The sequence below is a fragment of the Leishmania major genome, chromosome 18 (assembly GCF_000002725.2).
Source record: "Leishmania major strain Friedlin complete genome, chromosome 18".
Classification (NCBI taxonomy): Eukaryota; Euglenozoa; class Kinetoplastea; order Trypanosomatida; family Trypanosomatidae; genus Leishmania; species Leishmania major.
In genome coordinates, this window is record NC_007259.2 from 287,912 (window position 1) to 312,500 (window position 24,589).

The following is a 24,589-nucleotide window of genomic DNA, read 5'->3' on the forward strand; positions in this document are numbered from 1 at the left end:
AAGTATCTCCTGCCTTGCAGCGCATAGACGCCGTTTTTACCTCCAGAATACAGAAACCCCCTTCTCGCACACGTGCTGTGGAACCATGCGCGCTGTTCGCTGCTCCCTAATTCGCGGCGTCGCCGGTCTCCGCATGGCGTCATCGGCATTGGATGAGATGAAGGAGCAGATGCTGAGGCGCTGGAAAGAGGACCAGAAGAAGATCGACGACCTCAGGAAGAAGCACGGCCATGAGAAGCTGTGCGACGCGACCATCGATGCGGTGTACGGCGGCATGCGCGGCATCACCGGCCTCGTGTACGAGCCATCACTGCTGGACCCCGCAGAGGGCATCCGCTTCCGCGGCCTCACGATCCTGGAGTGCCAGGAGATGCTGCCCAAAGCGCCGGGCGGCAAGGAGCCGCTGCCGGAGGCGATGTTCTGGCTACTGATGACCGGCGAGGTGCCGACGGAGGAGCAGGTAAGGGGCCTGAACGCGGAGCTGCACCGTCGCGCCGACCCCGAGGCGATTGCCGCGGCGCAGAAGGCGATCGCGGCGCTGCCGAGGAACGCGCACCCGATGACGGCATTCAGTGTGGGCGTGCTTGCGCTGCAGAGCTACTCGAAGTTTGCTGCGGCTTACGCGGCGGGCAAGTCGAACAAGAAGACGTACTGGGAGTACGCGCTGGAGGACTCGCTGGACATGCTGGCGCGCACGCCGACGGTGGCGGCGATGATCTACAACCGCGAGACCAAGGGCCAGGTGGAGTTGGCGGCACCGAGCAACAGCGACCTGGACTGGGCGGCGAACTTTGCGAAAATGATGGGCTACCAGGACGAGGAGTTCTGGGAGTGCATGCGTCTGTACCTGTCTGTCCACGCCGACCACGAGGGTGGAAACGTGTCGGCACACACAACGACACTGGTTGCGTCAGCACTGAGCGACCCCTACCTCGCCTTCAGCGCTGGCCTGAACGGTCTTGCTGGCCCGCTGCATGGGCTGGCGAACCAGGAGGTGCTGAATTACTTGCTCAGCATGCAGGAGCGTGTGAAGGCGGATGGCGTGAACATGCATGATGAGGCAGCGCTCGAGAAGGCGCTGAGCAACTACACGTGGGAGTTGCTCAACTCCGGCCAGGTGGTGCCCGGCTACGGCCACGCGGTGCTGCGCAAGGTGGACCCGCGCTACACCTGCCAGCGCAACTTCTGCCTGCGCCACAAATTTGATGACGACCTGTTCAAGCTGGTCAACACCATCTACTCGATCATGCCCGGCATCCTGAAGGAGCACGGTAAGACCAAGAACCCCTACCCCAACGTCGACGCGCACTCCGGCGTGCTACTGCAGCACTACGGGCTGACGGAGCAGAACTACTACACGGTGCTGTTCGGCCTGTCGCGCCAGATGGGCGTCTTGGCCGGCGTCGTCTGGGACCGCCTGCAGGGCCGCCCGCTCGAGCGCCCGAAGTCGATCACGACGGAGATGCTCGCAAAGAAATACCTGTGCAACTCCTTGTGAGGCAGCGTGAGGTCATGTACTCTTGGCGGACAGGCGAAGGAGGCAGAGGAGGAGATCGGCGGAGTCGCAAGTTGTTCTCTGGTGATACAATTTCGACCCCGTGTATCGAGAAACAAAAAAACGCCGTCCCACGCTCTCCTCCCCCTGTTCCCCGGCCAGGATGTTCACGACGACGCCTAGCCGTATCCTTGACTGTTCGCAGACGGCTAAGCAGACGCACGCGCACACACGGTCGCGCGCCGCCTCGGAGCGAAAGGAGGCAGGCGATGGGACTATTTGGGTGAGCGGCGAGAGGTCCCCAAACCGTAGCGCATGGAGCCGAGAGGCGGGGTGTGAAGGGGGCGAAGGGGTTGGGAAGCAGAAGAACTTCGCTGTGAAAGGGCCGAGGGTGTACCACATATACGCGTGGGTAACGTGAGAGAAGTCATGTGTACCGTGGATGCGCGTGGTGTTATTGGTTCTGTCGTTGTGGTGCAACATGTATATATATATACATATATATATATACTGATATGTACAAATATATGCATGTGCACATGTATCTGTCTTGGTTTGCTCTGTTGTGGTCGTGGTTGCCTTGCTTTTGTTTTGGTTGCTGCCAGGCTCGACCCATGGCCCTTGGTGTGTTCTTTGCGCTTCCACCCATTCACCCCCTCACTGACCCTCCCACCGGCTCCCCCTGCCCTTGACATCCATCACCACCACCACCACCACCTTATATGGTGGTCATGTTGATATATGTGCTCTGCTGCTCTGTGTGTGTGTGCGTGTATGTGTCTTTCACTCGCTCTCTCTCTTTCTCTCTTTTTTGTTTGTTTTCTGTGTGGCTCTCGGACTCTCTATGCACCTCCGCAGCCCCCCCCCCCGCTCCCCCTCTCGAAGCAACAGAACAGAGAGAGAGAGAGAGAGAAAGAGACAAAGTTGCGATAATGAACTGTGTCTTTTTGTTTGCATTTTGTTGGTTTCGTTGTTGGTGTATTGGAGGGGAGCGGGGGGGCGCTTGCTTCACGTGAGCGTGAGCAGACTCCTGCCCTTCTTCCTCCTCCCCCTTCCTCGCCTCACTCTCTACTTGTGTGCCGTCTTCCGCCTGCACTACCTTCGCGTATGTCGCTATTCCGAGGGAGGCGGCGTACACACGAGAGAGCGGATGCAGCCATACGTGCGTGTGCGTGCAAAGGTTGCATGCTTGTATGAGTACACCTCCATCATCGGTGTGCTGTATGGTCTGCGACAGCTAGACGTCTTTCCTTCCCTCACCACCCATCCACCAAACCCTTATACCTGCTAGCCCTCCCCTTCCCCTCCCCCTCTCTCTCGTGTTATCATTGTTGTTTTTTGTTGTTGCTTTGTGTTGTTGCTGTAAGCCGCTCACCACCACCACCACCATCATCACTGCCTCCGCGACGTTTGCGTACCGCGTGCTCAACCGTCTCTGTGCCCTCTCTTCTACCGACAACGAGGACGACAGGTGGGGGTGGGGGTGGCGTGGGGTACGGGAGAGATGGCAAAAGAGGGGGACAGCACAGCGTTACACAAGCAGCGCAGAGAGCAAAGGCAAGTGTAACGGTTTTTAACACACACACACAAGTGTAAAAAAAAAACGAAAAGTGCAACCCGCACACGCAACATGCATGGCATCGCCGCCAGTAAGAGGAGTGGCGGTGGTACATCTGTTTCGCGTATGTATCTGTGCGGGTGCGGCTTGATAAGGCAGGGGGGGCTCTAGGTAACTACCCGTTCCCCTCCCCTCCCCCAAAGAAATGAACGCGCGTCCCTTGAAGAAGGACCCGTGAGCGCACAAAATGGAAAGCGAGAAGGAGAAGACGAGAAAAGAAAGAAAAATGAAGGGGGTGTGATGCCCTCAGTGTTCCTCATTACCGCCACGATCACCTTTCCTTGCGATGATCGCGTACCAGCATATCACCCTCGCTGTTCGTGTTTGTGTGTGCGTCACAACTTGGAGCACTTTGGAGGCGAAAAAGAAAATAAACCGAAAACGAAAGAGGGGCAGAATGAGGAAGAGAGATAAGATTCGTGCCACTCATCCCGCAACTTTGTCTCCTGCTCCTTCGTGTGTGTGTGTGTGTGTAGATCAGCATTTAGGAATGATCAAGGTACTGATGGTGGTGGTGGCCATCGTGTCAGCGATGGGAGCCGTGCCGCAACGTGCGGCACCGGATAAGCCATGGAGGCGGGCGACGCCTCGACTCTGTCGAGTGTGCCTCTCTTCCCCCACCCCCTCACCCTTTACCTCGCCGGCTCCTCTTCTTCGTTTCTTTTTTTCGGGTGTGCACCAAGCCGAAGCAATGTGCTTGTGCGCGCATGAGCACGCCAAGACAGAGACCGACCGGCAGAGACCAGAGAGAGAGCGACGAGCACAAGTGTGTTTGCGCGAAAGATACGAAAGCGCAGCTGCACTGACGGAGTCTCTCTCCTCTCTCTCTCTCTCATGCCATCACCGCACACGTGCCTGTGCGTGTGCGTGTACGTTGAGTTCGTGTGTGCATCATCTTTTTCTTTTTTTGGTTTCCTGTTCCTCTTTACCACCCGACCATCTTCTTTTTTCTTTTCGTATCTGTGTGTATATATATGGGAGTGTGGTCCTTTGGTCTTCCCCTTCCGTTCCACACACAACATTCCTTGTCTGTCCTCACACCACCACGGAACAGCGACAACCCCTCATCCCGCTCCATGCTCCCACCTCCTTCCGCTGTCCTTTATTGCCACGTCACGCCTCGTGTGACTTCTCATCTGTATTCAAGCGCGGCAAAGGAACAGGCGGGAGGCAGGGATAGGCGCGCATAAACTGATACCCGAGCTTCGGGAGGAGGAAAAACGTGATCAGGTCTGAGCCGGGGGAGGAAAGAGGGAGGAGAGGGCGAGCGCTGACGAGAAGGATGGCCATTCACGGAGCACCATTCTCTCGTGTTGATGCGTGCTGAGATCGCCTTGCTTGTTGTCGGTGTGCCAGTGTGTGTTTTCCATTTTTCCTTACATCGACTCCTTTTTTTTCGCTTTGACAGGAGAGGAGGAGAGGCACCTACAAGTCCATATCCATGACCGCCGCCGCTACCACCACCAGCTCCTCCCATCGAGTCTCACACCCACTCACACTTGTTCGCATTCAACGTTCCATAAAGCCATATTACATATATATATATATATACATATATATATGCATATATATGTTGTCGTTGTTGCTCTCTTTTTTTTTGTGGATGAACAGACGTAAAGGAAAACTCGCCTCTCCTCACCCCTCCCCTCCCCGCCGACTCCCACACACGAAAAAAAAATAAGCGAAGAACAGGAAAAAAAGAATGAATGCTATTCGTTGCACGCCCCGCGTGCGGTGGGATGGGGAGGACGACAGCATACATCACCTTCGCATCGCGTTCTTTCGTTAACCTTCGACGTGAGTGCACGTTTCCGTGAAGTCTGTCAGCGGACGTGTTGCGGCGAAAAGGGGGTGCAGGTGATCGATGAGGCTTTCGTCTCCCCTGTTGCTCGCCCCATCTCTCGCCTGTTTCGGCGCATCAGACCACATCTTCGACACTTCATCCGTCTTTCAGTGTCCGCACATCTGCGAACACGTGCGCACGTAAGTGTGGGGGGAGAGGTGGTCTGGTCATGGAAGAGACTGGGACGTTGGAACAAAGAAAAGACAACGGGACAGCGACTCTCCCCATCGGCCACCCTCCCCTCTCGTCCTGCCATTTTAATCGAGCGCGTCGAAAAAAGGAGGGCTTGTGTGCCCGCTGTGGTTTCACCACCCAATTATTCACCACCCACTGCCCACATACACATGCATGTTCACGTGTTTTGTTGTCGGCTGTCGCTCTTCGCATGCACTCGACCGCTATAGTGCCCTTGCGGTCTCGCTCCTCTCTCTCTGTCGCTACCCGGTGTGGAGGAGAGGGCTAATGCCGCTCATGAACCGTCTTTCTTTTTCCATCTTTACAACTGGCCATGACATCCTCCCTTCTCTCGTATCAAATACACTGCTGTGATCACGCACGCCTACCCACCTCCACCCTCATACATGCACACGTACACGCATGACAAGATCTGCTTCGCCACTTGTGTGCCACACCTTTCTCTCTCTCTTCCGCGCGTGCTTTATTTTGTGTCTCGTCTCCTCTCTCTCTCTCTCTCTGTGTTTTGCTTTTCTCTTCGTTTCGGGCCTTTGCGATCCGCCGCATCCAAGCGAACTCGCGCGCGCTCTCGCTCTCCCCGTGTTCGTGTTTGTCTGCGCGTCACGCTACCACAGACACACACACACACACACACACAGCCCACTCCCTCCTCCTGCTCCTGTCTCTGAGTCGCTTCCTTTTTGTGTCCGTTTTTTTTTCGTCTGTGTATGTGTGTGTGTGTGTGTGCAGCTCACGTTAGCTGCCTCTCTTCACCTGACTTCACCCCCCCCCCTCCCCTCCCCTCACCTGCCCACCCTCTAATCCCTCGCTTGCTGCTACTTGCACAACGGCAGCTCGCAGATATTTGCACTCCCTTCCCGCACACGTACTGTGGAATCCCACGCGCGCTGTTCGCTGCTCCCTAATTCGCGGCGTCGCCGGTCTCCGCATGGCGTCATCGGCATTGGATGAGATGAAGGAGCAGATGCTGAGGCGCTGGAAAGAGGACCAGAAGAAGATCGACGACCTCAGGAAGAAGCACGGCCATGAGAAGCTGTGCGACGCGACCATCGATGCGGTGTACGGCGGCATGCGCGGCATCACCGGCCTCGTGTACGAGCCATCACTGCTGGACCCCGCAGAGGGCATCCGCTTCCGCGGCCTCACGATCCTGGAGTGCCAGGAGATGCTGCCCAAAGCGCCGGGCGGCAAGGAGCCGCTGCCGGAGGCGATGTTCTGGCTACTGATGACCGGCGAGGTGCCGACGGAGGAGCAGGTAAGGGGCCTGAACGCGGAGCTGCACCGTCGCGCCGACCCCGAGGCGATTGCCGCGGCGCAGAAGGCGATCGCGGCGCTGCCGAGGAACGCGCACCCGATGACGGCATTCAGTGTGGGCGTGCTTGCGCTGCAGAGCTACTCGAAGTTTGCTGCGGCTTACGCGGCGGGCAAGTCGAACAAGAAGACGTACTGGGAGTACGCGCTGGAGGACTCGCTGGACATGCTGGCGCGCACGCCGGCGGTGGTGGCGATGATCTGCAACCGCGAGACCAAGGGCCAGGTGGAGTTGGCGGCACCGAGCAACAGCGACCTGGACTGGGCGGCGAACTTTGCGAAAATGATGGGCTACCAGGACGAGGAGTTCTGGGAGTGCATGCGTCTGTACCTGTCTGTCCACGCCGACCACGAGGGTGGAAACGTGTCGGCACACACAACGACACTGGTTGCGTCAGCACTGAGCGACCCCTACCTCGCCTTCAGCGCTGGCCTGAACGGTCTTGCTGGCCCGCTGCATGGGCTGGCGAACCAGGAGGTGCTGAATTACTTGCTCAGCATGCAGGAGCGTGTGAAGGCGGATGGCGTGAACATGCATGATGAGGCAGCGCTCGAGAAGGCGCTGAGCAACTACACGTGGGAGTTGCTCAACTCCGGCCAGGTGGTGCCCGGCTACGGCCACGCGGTGCTGCGCAAGGTGGACCCGCGCTACACCTGTCTGCGCAACTTCTGCCTGCGCCACAAATTTGATGACGACCTGTTCAAGCTGGTCAACACCATCTACTTGATCATGCCCGGCATCCTGAAGGAGCACGGTAAGACCAAGAACCCCTACCCCAACGTCGACGCGCACTCCGGCGTGCTACTGCAGCACTACGGGATGACAAATCAGAACTGCTACCCGGTGCTGTTCGGCCTGTCGCGCCAGATGGGCGTCTTGGCCGGCGTCGTCTGGGACCGCCTGCAGGGCCGCCCGCTCGAGCGCCCGAAGTCGATCACGACGGAGATGCTCGCAAAGAAATACCTGTGCAACTCCTTGTGAGGCAGCGTGAGGTCATGTACTCTTGGCGGACAGGCGAAGGAGGCAGAGGAGGAGATCGGTGGGGAGGCTTTGAGGATAAAACTGTAGCGAGAGTTCGGTGCTTGAGCGAAAGAGGCTGTTGAGGTGTGTCTGCGACATGCATTGTATCCACTCCTTTCTGCTCCCTGCAGATCGCGCTTGGTGATGGGCAGCGCGTGCACGTGTCGGCACGTCTCCCACCCCTGGCCCCACCCCCTTGCTGCTATGGCAAAGGAATGTTTTAATTCGTCCCCTCAATTGCAGAAAGAGAGAGGGTGGCAGGGATATGGGCGCGCGGACTTTGTGAAGAAGTGGATCATGGTACGCACTCCCACTCCGCAGGTAGTATTCGGTTCATCGTTTGAGGGGCAGGCACCCAAGACAAGGCAGAGGTGAATGCAACGCCCTCATCCCCGCCCCCCCCCCTCCTCTGCTCCTTTCTCATCTTATGAACTGTAAAATGTGTAGTACGAACGAGATACGCTTTCACAAAGAGGAAAATGAGGGACGCAAGTGTTGCCCCCAGTTTCTGCAGCGATAGCAAGCGTGCGCATGCACGCTTGCGCCTGCACGCTCCGCAGTTTTCTTTGTGTGTTGTTACGCCTTTTCTTGTTCTTGATGTTCCTTCGCCGTTCTCTTTTTTTTTTCGTTTGTGTGTGTGTGTGTGTGTGTGTGTGTGTGTGTGTGTGTGTGTGTGTGTGTGTTTGTGTGTGTGTGTGTTTGTGTGTGTGTGTGTGTGTTTGTGTGTGTGTGTGTGTGTGTGTGTGTGTGTGTGTGTACCATCATCGTCGCTTCCTCACATCTGCGTAACAAATAACAATCTCCCTCCCCCTCTTTCAAAACAGAAAAACAAGAAAACGTTGTTTTGCGCTTCGCTACTTCTTCGCTTCATCTCTCTCTCTCTCTCTCTCGCCTCTCCCCCCCCCCCTCCCGTGCCCTGTATTTTGCGTCTGCGCTCATCATCATTTCATCGCGATCTGGAGCATTGCACGTGCGTCTTCTTCCATTTTGTTTTTGTTTTGCTTGGCTGCGACCGCTCGTTTTGTTTCGTATTCGGAGGGGAGGAGAGGCGTCTGTGTGCGTGGAGGCGAGAGAGGGAGAGAGGGAAGGGAAGAGGAGGGGAAGTTTCGCAGTGCTCGGTTTGCGTGCGCTCTTTTTCGTTTTTTGTTTTGTTTTGTTTTTCGCGAGTACGTCTTCGCTTCTTTCGCTCTGCACTGCTGATACTTTATTGTCTTTTGTTTTTGTTTTGCTATTGTTGTTTTCTTCTGTCGCGGAGAATGCCGGCCATCTAACCGCGGTATGAGAGCTCAGTGCAGCCACACCCTTTCTGGGGGCGCCATGCAGCTTGCAGCCCGCTTTCGGGTATGGCTACGGGCTCGCGGCGTCGCCGGACAGAGTGGAGCTGGCGCTGTGCTGACGCGACCTGCAGTCATGATCACGTGGCGACCACCTCGCTACAAATAGCGTTTACCGTTCAACAGACATAGAAAGTGAGGAATTCTTTGTGCACGGGCACGTTATTATCAATAGGTCCCCTTCCGCTTGGCACAACCCAGCCACGTCTGGCAAAGGCGTGCGGATTCAGGAGAGGGTGGAACATCCCATGCCACCACAGACACATAGCAATGTCCCGCCTGTGGCGGCACGTGTGGGCAAGCCACCCAGAGACGCCGCCCTCAACGGCATCGACTGGAACGGAAAGGGAAGATAGCGAGTCCCCTCCCCAGGCAACCACCTCGTCCTGAATCAGGCCACGGGATGCAGGAATGCGTGCACTGTGCGCACGCGCTGTCAAGCACAGCTGGTACGCCGTATCGCATCCGAGCAGGGCATCCAGAGGTCGGAAGTGCAACAGCGATGGACGAAGAAGGCGCGAGGCAATCCATACCGATCAGCCCCAACGTGCATGCATGTGCGCGGCGCGCCCGGCGCCTCCTACGTCCGACCGGGTGGGCTGATGCGGCAGAAATGCCGGAAGCATGACGAGAACACCCCGAGCTACACCATCGAGTCCTCCAGACTCCGGTGTGGAGAGTCTCCACACCATATGATGACATGCCGCGGCCGCAAGCGACTCGGGAGGCGTGAAGCGTGGCTTGGGGGCAGGGTGCGCAGGGTCTCGGAGCACCCTGGCCCAAGGTTGGCCAACTTCCTCACTGGGCTCATCTGGCATACACCTGCTCCACCCCCTTACAACCCGCACGGCGGATTCCACCGCCTCCGTCCTCGAGCAGGACTCTCGAGGTGACCCGCATCGATCAAGCCATGCTGTCCACCCGAGTCTCCGTCTGACGCCGGCCGCGCAGCACGCTCCCGAAGAAGGGACGAGGAAGGCCGAGAAGAGCCAGCTAGACGCATGGCCCGGCTCGACGGCAGGGCGGTTCGTTCTGGTCGATCAGGGCTCAGCTGCAGTTCGACAAAGACGGGTGAGCTGTGGCTGTGTGTGTGTGTGTGTGCGTGTATATGTGCTGACTTGCTCGCGGCTGGGAATGAGCGCACTGGCGAGGAAAATGACACAGGTAGGTGTATAATACATACTTTCTACGGCAAGGTCTCGGGAAAGGAGCACAAAAGAAAAGGAAGGAGAGAGCGGGGAAGGGACTGGAGGGGATAGCTGCAGCCCTAGTGCCCCCCTCCTTCATTCACAAGCCACCCTGCCTTGTCCTTCTGTTACGGCCTTGTCTCCGCCCTTCTGCTCATCTCTTCGCTTTTTTTTGTGCTACTCTCCTTACTGAGCGTCTTCTTTTCAGGTTTTTGGTTTAACTACCCGCCCTTCGCACCCCCACCCCACACACACACACACTTCTCCCTTCGTTCCCCTCCGCCTTAGGTGTTGTGCCTTTTTTTACGTGAGACCTGCAAGCGAAATAATCTTCTGTACTTTGTGTGTGTCCGTGTCCGCGATACTTTTTCCCCTCTGAGCGTGCTTTATGTCCTTGGCTGTGTCTGCCTCCGAGCTGGTGTGTGTGTGTGTTCTACCTCTTATTCTACTCGTCTTCGCTGTCCCTTGATTTTGTTTTGCGTTTTGAGCTCATTGTATATGTCGTGTTCTCTCCACGACCACACACACACACACACACCAGTCTCTGCTATACTACTACTACTACTACAGCTCCTCCCTCCCCCTTTCACCGCTTCCCCCTCCCCCCTCTTTTTTCCCTGACGTCTGAAGAGACGTAGTGATATATATATATATATATATATATATATGTATATATATATATAGTTCTATAGATTTGAAGCGTTTGTGTGCGGCGACTTCCACCCCTTAGCCTTCTGTTGGTGAGCTCCGCTTTTTGTGTGTCATCTCGGGGTTGTGTCCACCTTGTCTGCCGGTATCTATGTCTCTCTGTCTCTCTGTCTGTGGCGCCATGTTGCCTGCACACACACACACACATATATATATAGAGATATGTGTATATATGTGTGTGTGTGCAGGCATGCGTTTTGTTTCAGCAGGCTGCGCTCTTTCATTCGATTTGGGGAGGAGGGATAAGCGCTCTCTCTCTCGCTCTCTCTCTCTCTCTCGCTCTCTCTCTCTCTCTCGCTCTCTCTCTCTCTCGCTCTCGCTCTCTCTCTCGCTCTCGCTCTCTCTCGCTCTCGCTGCCTTTGTGGCTACCTTCGTTCTGTGAGTCTGTGACTTTGATCATCGGCACCTTCGTTACCGTTTGTTTTGTTTTGTTTTGTTTTTGACCTTCTTCCGCCTTCCCCGCCCTCTCTTCCCGCGAGTGTGTGCGGAGAACGCGTGAGAGCAAGAGAGAAGGGGGAGGGAAAGGTGGAGGAAGGGGGGGCCTCTGCTCCTCACCTCGGCTTACACTTCTTTTTCCTTCCTCTTTCGCCGTGTCTGCTCTAGTCTTCTTGCTTACTGTGTGTGTGTGCGCGCGCGCGCTTCGTTTTCTGATTGCACGTTCGCCTACTCTTTCTCTCGCTACCTTTTTTTGTTTGTTTGAAGTAACCCCAAACCGCAAAACCACCAGCGCCTGCACATCCCTCAACAATACGACTTCCTCCCCCTCCCTCCCTCCCTGTCCACACGCACGCACACGTGCATGCATGCATGCACACCCTCGAACCACGCGTGGATGAACCGACGCGCCAGCGACGTGAGAAACGAAACGAAAGGGCGTCACTTCTCCCACCACCACCACCACCCCTTGTATACGTGTGCATGTGCGTGTTTCTCTTGTGTTATCGACCACTCACCGAGTATTCGAAAACACACGGAAGTAAGCATGTTCCTTTTGTTGCTTTCCTTTGTGTTTTTTTTCCTTGAAAACGAAGTGGAGAAGAACAGGCGATGCGCGGGTGGTGATGAACGAAAAGTAAGAACTCGGCGAAGGCGTGGCACAGAGAAAAGGGGGATGAGTCGGATGCGTGGGTGGGAGGTTCCATGTGCACGTGCACCAGTGGCATGGTCCATTTCACCACCCACGCACCCGACCCATCCCCCCTTTCCCTGTAACACTCTCTCGTTGCATGTGCTTCTTGATTTGGAATCGGTTTCTCTCTTGCGCGCGTGCGTGCGCGCGTGCACACACAATTTTTTCGTCTCGTGTGTGCGTGTGCGTGTGTATGTGTGCTGGGCTGGCTCCCCTCTATGAATCTCGAGCAAAACACGCTCGCAGACGCGTATACCTTCACCGTGTGTCGACGGGCCACATCGCATGGCAGGGACCTCTTCTCGAGGTTGCACGTCTGTGTCGGAGTATGTTCTGTGAGTCACCAACAAGCACAAGTGTCTACAGTGGCGTCTGTTGTGCCTAATCACCACCACCATCCCACACCGAGCATCTCTGTGCACTTTTCTGTATTTATTCTCTCGTTTCAACTCTGAGTGCACTTTCTAGTCCTTTATTGAAAAAGGAAAGGTTTCAGAAGCCACGAAGTACGCACCAAGTGCAACTTGAGAAGACAGTAGAAGATGGTTCATTCCTCATGTCGACAGCGCACGTGCGCGACCCCCCCCCGCCTTTTCTCCCCTAACTTTACTCCTCCCAACCTCTGGAACAGCGGAGAGGCTGCGATGAGAATTCGGCAACCGGAGAGAAAGAGAGACAGCGGGTGCATCTGGCCACACTCTTCGTCTTTGGGCCAAGGCGTCGCCTCTACACGTTTGGTGGCCAGCTCTCCCATTCTCTCTCTTTCCATTTCTCTGGGTATCGCTTGCTCCTCTGCGCTCACACCGTTTCAGCACTGCTCTTCTCCACGAACGGCAACCATTATTGCGCCGGGGTGCGTCTCCAATGCACGTGCGTATGTGTGCTCGTATTCGGCACCCCCTCCGCGCCTCTTCCGCACCCATTGTGCACCTCATCACGTGCAAATCGCCCCGACACACATCGATTAGAGCAGGAGAAGCTGCTCTCGACGCTCGCGGAGTAGCATCAGCAACGAGCACGCGCCGGCACAGGGATATTCACATGTATATGCACACCGATACAGGAAAAAAAGTGAGGAGGGGCTCGTCGTTTTCGAGGGATGGCAATCGAGGGAGGGAGCGGTTTCGACTCCTGCCATCTGTATGAGCTGAGCCACGTCTTCTTTACTCCCTCAGTCCATCACGCACACAGACGCGCTGACACTCTCCTATTCCACCGCCCCTCCCCCTCCACGCCCCCTCTTGTCACCCTTTCGGGCGATGCTCGTCTGCTGTACGCTGAACCGCCGCGCAGGTGGGCGGATTCACATCGGCTCGCTCGCATGCGGGGGATCTTTCGGTGATCCTGCGGCAGTGGCCGCTGTCACCGCTTGCGCATCTAGCGCCACAGCCCCGCCAAGCTCGGGGTGTCGCGACGAGAGAAACACGAAAAGGGAACCGCCGGTCCAGTCGCGGACCTTTTACGACGACGGCGCAGCCCGTGACTTAGATGGCACGTTCTGCAGCTGGTCGATACAATCAGCCTTGCAGATGGCCTACCCGCCTGTGCCATTGGTGACAGCCTTCTACGGCCATTGCGCTCGTCTGCGGTCGCCACGACACTTCTGTCAATCCGATCTGCTCGCTCTGCCGGCCAACGGATGCACCACAAGTCTTGCTGCGGCTCAAGGAGAAAGCACAACAGTGTCGGTGGGGAGCGCGCGCGTTGCAGACTGGGACGTTGATGGCGGCGGTAGCGGTGCTGCGCTGCTGCTGATGCTGCACGACGTTGCCACACTGCCATGGGCGGCAGGCTTACGCCTTAATCTCACCCTCCACGGAGCGCCTACGTGCGCTCATGACAGGATGGCGCGGCGGGAGCTGCCGGTGGCCGCTGCCATCAAGAGAAACCGCGGCGGTGCTAGCAGACCGTCAAGCGCTTCCCCAGCGATAACACGCGTAGGTGGTGGGGTATCAACGCAGTCCCGCACCACCTCCGTCGTCCCTGCAGAGGCTTCTCTCGCAAAATCCGGCGCAGAAGGCGAGGAGCAAGGCAGCGTAGCCACCTCCTGGCGCACCACCACTGCCGCTGGCCACCAAGCTGACAGGGACGCCTGGCAGCCTTTCAGTGAGTACAGCGAGCCACAAGCCTGCGCAGAGACGTCGGCGCTTGCACTGCGCTCATTTGCCGTTGCGCAACTTGGCCAGCGCGTGCCGCTGGTGGCCCTCGTGGCTGAGAGAGGCTGCGATGCCAAGTCGACCGTCTCTGCCCTCACCGAGGACTGTGTCACCCATCGAACCAGCGCGGTGTACAACGAGCAGTGCTCAAACAGCCCTGCCTGGCTCCCGCCACGCACGGCTGTGCATCGCATGCCGGTGGAGGTTTATGCGGAACGTACCCCGTTGCTGCGGACGAGTGGCACCGCCGCCTTGCAGCGGGCGCTTCGGCAAGCGCTGAGCCGTGTCTCGACTGCGTCGGCTGGCCACAACAGCCACGGCGCTGCACATTTACCTGCAACATGGCGGTCCTCGCCATCGAAGCCATGCGGAGGACTGCGGTGGCCTGTATCACCTCTGGCACATCTCGTCTGGAACGGGGAGTGCTGGATCGAAGAAACAGACGTGCAGGTGGTGGAGATGGAGGAGCGGCTCCTCGGCGCGCTGCTGGGCGACGATGATGAGGATGCGGCTGATGCTAGTGCTGATGTAGCTCGATCAACAACGAACAGGAACACTGTCATGTGCGGCACGCCTGCTACGCGGAGTAGCACTCGTGAAAAGAGCGGCGCAGGTCGGTTAGAGGCACTCCGGATAGGCTTCAATGCACAGGGCCCTGCGTATCCTCGGTTCTGGCTGCCGAGCTGCTGGCGTCGTGCCAGCGGCTTACGTGAAGTATTGACGCCTCTTTTTCGAGATCCTGACGACAGTAGTGCGGGGATCGGTGCAGTGTGTGGCCGTCCAGCGGGCGCTGCCGCCCCAGCCGCCTCACGGTGCGCGTTTTCCAGCAGGTCGTATGAGGCCTGGGAGCACACCAGTGAAAATGGACGAGTCGCGGAAGCGGCAGTAGAGGCAGCCGCTGGTGTCGCACCGATACCAGCGGCGCTGCGTTGTAGTCAGTGGGTGCTACGCTTGCGAAAGGCGTGGCTTGTCGCCAGCCCTAACGTAAAATCGGCCTCGCTTACTCGTGCAGGTGCAGAGGCGCGAGCTGACGTCGCTGCGCAGCCGGGCCTCGGCAACGCGGGTGTGAAGCCATTACCATCTCTGCTCGATGCCGCTCGCTGTGCCAGCGACCACTCGCATGCCCCCTCTTCGGGGTCGCCAGCACCAGTACCCGTGAGGTACCCCAATTACGACCTCCTTACTGGCTTGCCGCTGAACTTGCGCGACTACGACGCTGCTGCCAGAAGGGCCCGCGGCGCTTCCAGGGGCTCCCGCGCGTCCTCCTGCTCCTCTTCAGCTTCGAAGTCAGCCAAACTGTCTCTGTGGCCTTCCTGGACGACACAGACGCCACCGGCACACGAGTGCTGCGTGCAAGCGGCGCAGGCTGCTACCTTTCAGTATGCTGATGATCCGTTCTTCCTTGCGGCTCTCTCTCAGAAGGTGGGGTGGATCCGTCTATCTCCGACCTGCAATCCGCACACGCCTCACGTAGGCGCCTCATCGGCATCGGTGCCGACGGCTACCCCGGGCACGGGACCGGTGTCGTGGCAGTTGCCTGATGTGCTGCGGAGGTGCTACAAAATACCCAGCTCCATCGCGGATGTCCCCCAACGCTGGCTGTGTAGTGGTGCAAAGACAGCGGCGCAGACAGCGGCTCCCAGCATGGCTGCTGCTTCGTCCACAGCGCCGGCACATCATCTGCCTTCGTTGCCGCCGCCGCCCGTTGCGAGTGTATCGGTGCCGCAGCAAGAGTGGTGGACAGGCTTTTTCCTGCATGACGCACCGCACTGGTGGCACCGCGAGGTGTACAAAGGCGCGCAGCAACGCTGGGCGACGAAAAGCACTTGCAAGGGCAGGCTCGCAGCGCCGGTGCGGCCGCGGCACGAGCGCGACGCTGAGCGCACAGCAACTGCTGAGGAGGTGGCGCGGATCCTATCGTTTCTTCAGGAAGAGTGTCGTGTTCCGCCGCCTCCGGTGAGCGCTGCCAGCACAGCAGCTGCCGTGGCATCCCCATGCCACGACGCGCCTGGGCTGACGTCAGAGCCCTCGTCACCGGTAGAGATGACACAGAAGACAGCGACCTTGCCGCCGCATGTGTGCGTACTTCGACTGGCACCTGTCGCGCCTGTGCTGCGCCGCCCACGCCGATTATTGAGGCGCGGCGAGCAGGGAAAGCAAGAGCACCACTGCGCATCTACTTCGGCCACGGAGGCTCTGTCGTTGAAGTTGCAGTGGTCCCTTGTATCGGACACAGCCGCGGTGACAGTGAACACGTTCTTCTCTCTGCAGGACGTGTTGAACGACGCTGGACCTTCTGGGACGGCTTCCTGTGCGCTGCCGCCCACCTCGTCGGCGGGCCGCGCGGTGCTGTTTTACGTTGAGGTCAAGGCTGGGTTGGAGGTACTGCGGCGGGCGGCACACGCAGCGGCTGCCCGGGAAGACTCCTCCGACGACGCGGAAGGCCCCTCGCCGGCCCCTTCCTCGTCTACTGCCTGGTGGGAACAGTTGAGTGCCTTCTACGACGCCAATACGTTTGTGGGGTACGAAACCGCACCTCCGGCGACACTGTCGACGACGGACGAGGGCAACAAAGGCATCAGCAGTGGTGGCTGCGAGGAGGTCGGTACAACCCACCGCGATGGTGTCGCGCACGAGAGCGCTGTACCCGCCTTCTGCCACCCTGCAGTGACGGAGGTGGTGAGGACATGTGCGCAACTGATGCTGCGATGCGGAGGGCCATCGCACAACTGCCATGTGAGCGACTCCCCCATCACCCTCGACAGCGGTGGCGGTGAAGGCAACAGGGTTTCAGCAGAGGCAGTAGCCGTATGGTCACGCGTGGACTACGATGCGCTGCTTCGCACCGCAGTCGTCGCGTCCGCAAGGGCCGCAGCTACGCCTTCCTCGGTAGCCTGCTTGCGCATCAAGGTCGCTGATGGCGACGGTGGCCGGAGTGGTGCAGATGAAGAGGCGAACGAGGAGTGGGCGGAGGAGAGGGCGCCGGACCAAGCAGATGAGGCCGCGGCGCACGCCGACAACGGAAGCGAGAGCTCGCATGCAGAGTCGGCAGTCACGCACGAAACGCAACGCACGCGCCCGGCCAGTGGCGCAGCGGCACCCTCTAGCCGAGACCATGCGACAAGTGTTGGACAGGACAGTCCATCATCTGCTCAAGTGGCGCAGGGGTCGTCGTCGACGTCATCATGCTTGGCATACGGTGTGGAGGTGTACAAGTACGACGAGGAGGGCACGCGGAGTGCACCGTGCCTTAGCTGCGGGGGACTCGATGTGTCTCTGAACGATGCACAGACCCCAGCGACTGAACCGGCTGACTGGTCAGGGGTGGATGGTCGCGTCCCACTCGAGCGCAACGGCCGACTGAGCGAGGCCCTACAGCCCCACAGAAACCCTGACAGCTTTGGCACGATGGCGGGTGCGGGTTCTGCCTCCTCCTCCTCCTCCTCCGTCGACACCTGTGCCACTTCGAGCGCCGCGTCTCTCTCGTCCGCTGGCCTGCCGTCCGCCTATCTGTCGAGCGGAAAGTCTGCGCAAGCGGTGACGCTTGGCGAGGCGTCTGTCGCCTCCATCCTCGACGCCCGAAAGGAGTCCAGGCAGAGCGGCGGAGACGTCGGCGCAGACGACGGATCACGAGCACAGCGCCAGCTGAGAAGTGCCGAGCTCCTCGTTCAGAATAAGGAATTCCTGTATGTAGGGTCTTCAAAGGACAGCACCGGCAGTGCTTCCCCGATGCCCTCAGGCACGGATGGCGGGTCGCCGTCGCCTCCGTTGGATGTGATGGGTACCTTGATAGCGGAGGAGCGCCATCGGTTTAAGATGGAGTGGCAACCGTGGCTGCGATACCTGCCTCCGACCACCACGCAACAGAGAAACACGCCTTCAACAATTTCAGAGCCCACAGAGACCCCAAAAAACGTGTCCCGCGTGTTTGGCTTTCTGCAGTCGTCGGCGGCCTCCGAATACTGCACTGGCTCCTCTTCAAGAGCTGACACAACCTCCTCCCGAGGCAACGGTGGAGAGCGCAACGCCGACGACTCGGCCCCGCCAGCGGCAGCAGCAGCGTCGGATGGCGCGGTGGCTGTCCTCGACCTGGGGCTTTGCGTGCTGCATGTATGTCGCACAGAGGTATACGTGAACGCCGCCAACTTGCTCTGCCACAGGGAGACTCACTGAAAGAGAGAGAGAGACAAGACGACTGAGGAGGAGAGGGAGGGGGGCGGACGGGTGGCTTTCATAAACGCGAGTAGCGAAACAGAGGGAGACGTCCAGGCCGGGCATGAATAAAGCAGCCGGCTGCGTCGTGCACTTAGTGTGCGTGCGTGGGGGGTGCCTATGCAGGCTCTCGCCATGGAAGCACGTCTACGGCCCTCCCTTTCTCTCGCACCCTCTCTTCGCCGCCCCAATCTACGTTGCACCACAAATGACACGAGCGACTACAACAGCTATTACCACTGCTACTGCTCCTTCAGCATCAACATCTCACCCTTTGCCGGGTGACACCAACAAAAACCCTAACAAACCAAGAAGCAAGCGCCGCTGCGACACACCTGAAAGTGTGCGCTCCCATCTGCTGCACTTTCCGTTCATTCCCCCACGCAGTCATGATCGACTTCACAACGCTCAGCACAAGCCTCGTGAAAAGCGAGGTCATGTGTGTCTGTGCGTGTGTTTGTGTCTGCGTCTGTGTCTGTACGCCTGGGCCTGCGTAAAGGATATCGTCAGGTGACCTCGACGCAACCCCCGTGACAGCACAAACGCCCTTAAGCACACACCAAGCACCCCGCCAGTGCACAGGTGTGGACAACTCAGCCGCATCACACACACACACACACACACACACATGCCAGCGTATCATGAGAAGACCTACACTCTTACTCGAGTCCCTCCATCGCAGCTCGCAAGACTGCTTTCCGGTTGACAGCCGACCATCTTTCCACCACCGCGCCACCTTTCCCAATGCGCCTACTCTCTGCGTCGATCGACTGTCCCCTGACGAACCGCTTCTCATGCTGCCTCTTGCCCTCCACACATCACCACCCCTCCTCCATCACCACCGCGCTTCACAAAAACCACAAAGGTGTCGACCCTACGTATTCAATCTCCGCTCTGTCCTCGGGAAGCTCCGCGCTGTGACGCCTCCGTGCCGTCTGCGCGTTTTTCGGATGGCGAGAAGGGAAGCAGCCGTGCGGTGTGCCACCGCTGCTGCCGCTGTGGCTGCGTGGAGCGCTATGATGACAAACATCTCCTTAACGACGAGCGGACCGACACGCACTCATGCGGACAGTTCGAATGTGTACAAATGTTGAGCCTCCTGCCCCCCTCCCCCGTACCCTTACTCGCACCCGTGTCAGCGCCGCTGCACCGTGCACCTGCATGCGTGCGCGTGTGTGGCGGGGGGCACTGGACAACGACGTCTCTGTCTAACGGGGTGCGACGCTGCTCTGTCGGCGCACCTCGATTTCAGGAGATGGAGATGACTCGGCTGCGGCGGTGGTGCACGCTGCGCTCGCTGTCACCGCACCTGTCTCCCCCCACCTCAAGTGCGCGAGGAGAACCGTAGCCGCTGCAACTCCGCTAGGTGAGATGCCGCGGGTGATACTTCTCCAAGAGCTCTGTCGCCACCGCCGCGCATCCACGTCTCTGGGGCGTGTGCGCCTCTGTGCGTGTGTGCCTGCATATGTGTGTGTGTGTGTATGCCAGCTGCGCTGCCGCGCAGGATGAGAGACATTCAACGGATCCCAATCAGAGCACTGTGCACTGAAACTCCGTCCTGATGCTAATCCGCAAAGCAACGGCTGACGCGGCGACGCAGCCGGCCACGGGCACATGCTGTGATGTGCCGCGTGACGGATTGATGGCATGAAAAGCAGTGACTGAGCAGTTTTTAGAACGGTGCAGTTTGAGTGTTACGCACACCGAGAGAGAGAGAGAGAGAGAGACAGGGCTGCGGTGGCGTGGCTCACCGACGATATGACGGCAGACTACCTGCAGAGACGGCGGTGAGCGCGTGACGGACACAGTTGTTACAGCGGTCTTTAAAGATGGCGCCTGTGCGCGTGTCGTCGAGTGTAGAGGACGACCCTTTTCTGTGATACAAGCGGTAGCACCGAAGAGACAGACGCACCTGGGCTTTCCATATTGGCTCATTTGCTTGGCTGCGATATTCGGGTGTTGTGGTGGACACGATTGGCGGTCCCACGGCAGGGGAAACCGGGGCACATCCAGTGGCATGGGGATGGATGTAGCATGCATCGTTCTCTGGCGGTCGGAACCACGTGCGAGTGTCGCGACGGACAAGTAGATTGACGAAAATGAAGGAAAGCAATACACACCTTGGCGAGCGCCTGCTTGTTTGGTGTGTTCATGCTCTCCTCCAACCGTTTTTCATCCACCACGTCCTTCTCTGCGCCGTCCCCCACCCCCTCCCTCTTTCAGTGCATGTGGCTCCTCCTTCACTGATCACCCGCACCCCCACTTCCCCTTCTTCCTCTAGCGGATTTCGGCCGACTGTGGTGAGCAGCAGCTTCGGCCCAAGGGGTGAAGTCGGGCGTGGTGGCGGCGATCGATGGACTGCGCCGCACGCACACCGTTTCACAGACGTATACACATTCGTGCGAGCCCACAGAAACGCAGGCGCGCTTGAGAGGATCATAGACACACGCTAATAGGCATAGAATCAGGACCACAGCAGGCTGAGTATCACCTCACATCGTCCACCGCGGCCACCACGACACTCGACTAAGTGAGCGACGGCGATAAGCGTAATCGACGCCGGGAAAGTAGCTCGGCTCTGTCTATCCTCGTCGGCTTCGTAGAGCACGCTCCCCTCCCGCACACACACACACTGCTGCTTTGTTATGCCGCCGAAGCGTAAGGGTGCGCGAGCTGTGCCTGCTCCGAAACCATTGAAATCACGCACGGCCTCTGCGGCAGCAGGCAGTGCAGGTGGCCGATTCGTACCCGCGATCGCAACGAGGGCCGAGATCCCGACGGTGCAAGCCGCGGAACCGATTGGGCGCAAGCGTGGGCGCCCGCGAAGCGCGGGCGCGTTGCCAGCCGAGACAGCGGGAGCCTCGGCACCACTTCAACCGAGCGTGCCACAACTCTCTACGGGTGCACAACGGCCAAAACGAAGGGCTGCTGCCGACAATGCAGCCGCCTCTTCCACAGCGGCTGGGCAAGCAGCCGCACAACCACCTCAGCCTCCACCAGGAAAGGTGGCACGGACCGAGCCGCCCCAGCCCGCCGTTTCAAGGCCAATAGTACCGGCTGCTGTCGCGGCATCGGCCATCAAAGAAGTGGGGACCGCCAGGCACCACGATGCAAGCACAGCGAACGAGGACCAACCCGAGAGTGTTTCCCTCCTTCGCCGCGACCTCCCTTTCCTGGCCGCTACGTCCACCAACGGCAGCGGCGCCTCCGGTGCACAGGAGTGGAACATAAGTGACGCCGCGGTCTTCTCGGCGTATCTCGCTGAGGTGCAGTCCCACCTAGCTCGCCACTGCTGCCGGCAGCTCGCGCGGCTCACCACATCAACCGCGCCAGCCTTCTTGCACGCTGCAGCCCTGGGCGAGGCAGCGCTGGCAGCCTCCCCAACACCACACATGTCGGCTCCCGCAAGCAGCGGCCCTGGCGATCAAGGGTCTCTGCCGCCAGTAGAGCAACTGGTTGACAGGCAGGAGCAGGCATATCGCACGCTTCGGGCCACCATCGCTGCCTCCTGCGCTCTGGGTCATCGCTCCTGCCAGGTACTATGGGGGCCGCGTGGCAGCGGTAAGCACCGCATTCTGCGTCTTCTCGCTCACGACGTTCGTCGCACCCCCAACGCCTTCGTAATGGAGCTGCATGGGCGGCTGCTGAAGGACGACGAGGCCGCCCTCGGCGTCATTGCCCAACAGCTGCTCTCCTTCTTACAAAGCCCGCAGTCCGCGCAGCTGCGCGCCGTGCATTACCTCTTGCGCACCGGCACCTTCGGGTTTGGCCAGTTGTTTCACTTCGAGCGGCACATGCAGGATGGCGACATGACGGTGGCCGCGGCGACAGCGCCAGGACTCACCGCACGCGCCATGGACAGTGCGGATACGTTACTCCCGCCCACGTCTCAGCACGTGGCTGGAGACGGCGGCCGAAGCGGCGCGAGTCGGCGGCAGCGCCCGTCAACGGTGACTTCCCCGCCCACGAAAGCTCCACACCGAGGGGCGAGGCGTGCGCGCTGGCGCTCGAGTCGCCCCGCCCCTGGTGATCTGGCCGACAGCAATGCGGACGGGTCGGCCGAGGATGCGGAGGACGATGCTACCGAGGACGAAGAAGACGTGCAAGGGAGCGGCGTCATGGTGACGTCCACCACGACATACCTCACCGGCGGGGCGGCGAGTGCCCTGCCTCATCTCCAGCAAGCGCTTCTCCTTCTGAAGAGCCTAGGTTGCAGCATTGTCGTGTGCATCCGCGACATTGACGTTTTCGGCATCCGCTGCGATCAACTCCTATACGTCCTCTCCGGTCTCATGCACGATAATGACGGAGGCGGCGGCGGTGCAGGTGATGGCGGAGGGCTGTCTCTCGTGCTGGCATCCGCTGCGCCTGACATCCGCCAACTGGAGAAGCGGCTCTCCAGTCGTCTAACGTGCGAGACGCGGTATGTGCCGCTGTTGCCCTGGTCCCTGCGCAACCTGCTTGCCGCTACGCTGCACACAACGGCGCAGGACGCGTCGCAACAGGTTTGCATGAAGGAGGTCGGTCGACGAAGGGCGGAGCTAGTGGCAACGCTGCGTTCCGGTGCAACGAAACTGCGACAGGGCACAGAGGGCAGCGGCAAGATCCAAAAGCATGAGCAGGAGGCGCTGAAAAAGTCGATGGCTGACCTGGAGGCGCGACTGCACGCGAGCGAGGCCACGCTGCGGGAATTGCGGGCACAGCGGCGACACCTTCTCAGCCTGCTCGACACAGAGACTGCCCCCATGACCCTGACACTCGGCGCCAACAGTGCCGGCTCTCCGACACTGGGCTACTACAACGCTTCCGGCTGGCGCTCTTCACTGTTGCCGTCGCCGCTGCAGCTACAGCAGCAGGCGCCCACCTCTGCAAGTTCAGCGTCCCCATCCTTTACGACTGCTCGCACCTGGTATGTCGGCTCGCTGCTCGCCCACTCCTCTCTGACGCTCGAGGTGCAGTGCGTCATGTGCGAGGAGCTTCTCCGACAACTCTGTTGCGCCACACGCGTACGCCAAGCACGGGGTCCTGCCGGTGTTGATGCCGTCTGTGGCAGCGGCTGCCCTGCACTCGCGCAGCTGGTGACGGAGCTAAGCACGGAGCTCGAGATGAACAGCAGCACAAGCTCAACCGTGCTGACGGTGCTGGCGAATCACCTGTGCAAGGCTGCTAGCGGTGCGGTCGATCTTCTTGGTAGAAGTGGTCGGCGCGTGCTGCTGAGTTGGTTGCGCACACGGCTGCGGCACGAGCCCATTCCTCCAGTGGCCACCAGCGTCAACTCTGCTGCGCAGGCAAGCACTACACGCCCAGCGGGGGTACCACCGATAATTTTGCTGCGCTGGCGGGAGGAGGCGCAGTCCATGGTGATGAGCACCCCCGACCGTCGTGCAGGACTCGCCGAAGAAGCAGCGAGGAATGAGCGCTGCGTTGGCGTTGACCTCCAACCATCGCTTGCCTTTGGCGGCCGTGAGCCGGCGGCGACGGATGGTGCGAGCATCAGCCGCTCAGAGTACCACCGCCCACTTCCAGGGCTGCCGTCGCTATCTTTGCTGCCCCCAAACCTGCATGACCTGCTCGCCGACGGTCAGCTTGTTGGCATGGGCTACGGCAGTCGCGAGGTGCTGCTGGTCCTCTTATACATGCACATCCACCACATCAGCGGGGTGCAGGAGCGCACCGTAGCCGATCTTCTCGAAGACGTCTCCTCCTCTCTTGGGACGAAGGCGGCGGCCGCGCTAGATCGAGAGGCGTTCCGCCATGCTATTCACCTGCTGTGCCGCTGGCGACTCCTGCGTGTGGTGGAGGCACACTCGCAGCTGCTCGAAATCTGCGGCAGCGGCGCGCGACTGCGCGAATTTCTCTTGACCGTGCTATCAAAGAAACCCGCGTGGTGCGAAGCTGAACTGGGCCTTGACGCACGCGAGATCATGCGCTTCCGCAGCCTCTTGTGACACGCAGCATCGGCGGCACGGGAACGAGAAACGAAAGGAGGCAGCTGCTGTGATGTCCGTGTGCGTGGTTGTGTGAGTGATTCTTCTTGGGTGGGACTACAGGAAGAGCGGGGCAGGGCATCTTTCGCGCGTGCACCGCAGGCGAAGTCGCCGCTTACACGTACGTGCACGGAATCGCGCACGCACATCAAGACGAACTGTGCGGCCTGGCTCCCCACTTGTGCACCGCATGCAGCACACTTCCACATGAACTCTTCAAATCACTGGATAATCTGTAATGGGATCTACCTCTCCGCCCATCTGGGAATGGAAGCCGGCAGATGAGATGGCAGAGCGGCAGCCGCATCAACATCCGCGGCCTTGTGTGTGCCACGCGCACACACACATACACACAAACCGCCCCCTCTCCGATCACGTCCCTGAAGTGCCTAC

At 59.3% G+C, this 24,589-nt stretch overlaps 4 protein-coding genes and 3 non-coding genes across 9 annotated transcripts; all 7 read left to right on the top strand.

The window, feature by feature from the left end:
• Positions 1-85: 85 nt before the first annotated feature.
• LMJF_18_0680 (putative citrate synthase) lies at positions 86-1,498 on the top strand (the record flags this gene model as incomplete). Its single annotated transcript, XM_001682423.1, has 1 exon — positions 86-1,498. The coding sequence occupies one exon, from the start codon at positions 86-88 to the stop codon at positions 1,496-1,498; it is 1,413 nt and encodes a 470-aa protein (XP_001682475.1).
• Positions 1,499-6,079: 4,581 nt separating this feature from the next.
• LMJF_18_0670 (putative citrate synthase) lies at positions 6,080-7,444 on the top strand (the record flags this gene model as incomplete). The annotated part of the gene is made up of 1 exon (XM_001682424.1): positions 6,080-7,444. One exon carries the CDS (start codon positions 6,080-6,082, stop codon positions 7,442-7,444), a length of 1,365 nt encoding a protein of 454 aa, XP_001682476.1.
• A 5,926-nt stretch (positions 7,445-13,370) lies between these two features.
• On the top strand, positions 13,371-18,170 carry LMJF_18_0710 (hypothetical protein; the record flags this gene model as incomplete). Its single annotated transcript, XM_001682425.1, has 1 exon — positions 13,371-18,170. The coding sequence occupies one exon, from the start codon at positions 13,371-13,373 to the stop codon at positions 18,168-18,170; it is 4,800 nt and encodes a 1,599-aa protein (XP_001682477.1).
• A 1,051-nt stretch (positions 18,171-19,221) lies between these two features.
• Positions 19,222-19,307, top strand: LM18Cs1C1.1. Of its 2 annotated transcripts, none has more exons than XR_002460214.1 (1): positions 19,222-19,306. It is a non-coding gene; the product is annotated as a C/D snoRNA (small nucleolar RNA). The 2 variants fall into 2 exon arrangements; XR_002460215.1 differs by having other exon boundaries at positions 19,224-19,307.
• A 235-nt stretch (positions 19,308-19,542) lies between these two features.
• On the top strand, positions 19,543-19,610 carry LM18Cs1H1.12. The gene has a single exon (XR_002460229.1). It is a non-coding gene; the product is annotated as an H/ACA-like snoRNA (small nucleolar RNA).
• A 97-nt stretch (positions 19,611-19,707) lies between these two features.
• LM18Cs1C2.12 lies at positions 19,708-19,799 on the top strand. Of its 2 annotated transcripts, none has more exons than XR_002460216.1 (1): positions 19,708-19,799. It is a non-coding gene; the product is annotated as a C/D snoRNA (small nucleolar RNA). The 2 variants fall into 2 exon arrangements; XR_002460217.1 differs by having other exon boundaries at positions 19,710-19,799.
• Positions 19,800-21,601: 1,802 nt separating this feature from the next.
• On the top strand, positions 21,602-24,157 carry LMJF_18_0720 (conserved hypothetical protein; the record flags this gene model as incomplete). Its single annotated transcript, XM_001682426.1, has 1 exon — positions 21,602-24,157. The coding sequence occupies one exon, from the start codon at positions 21,602-21,604 to the stop codon at positions 24,155-24,157; it is 2,556 nt and encodes an 851-aa protein (XP_001682478.1).
• Between the last annotated feature and the right edge of the window lie 432 nt (positions 24,158-24,589).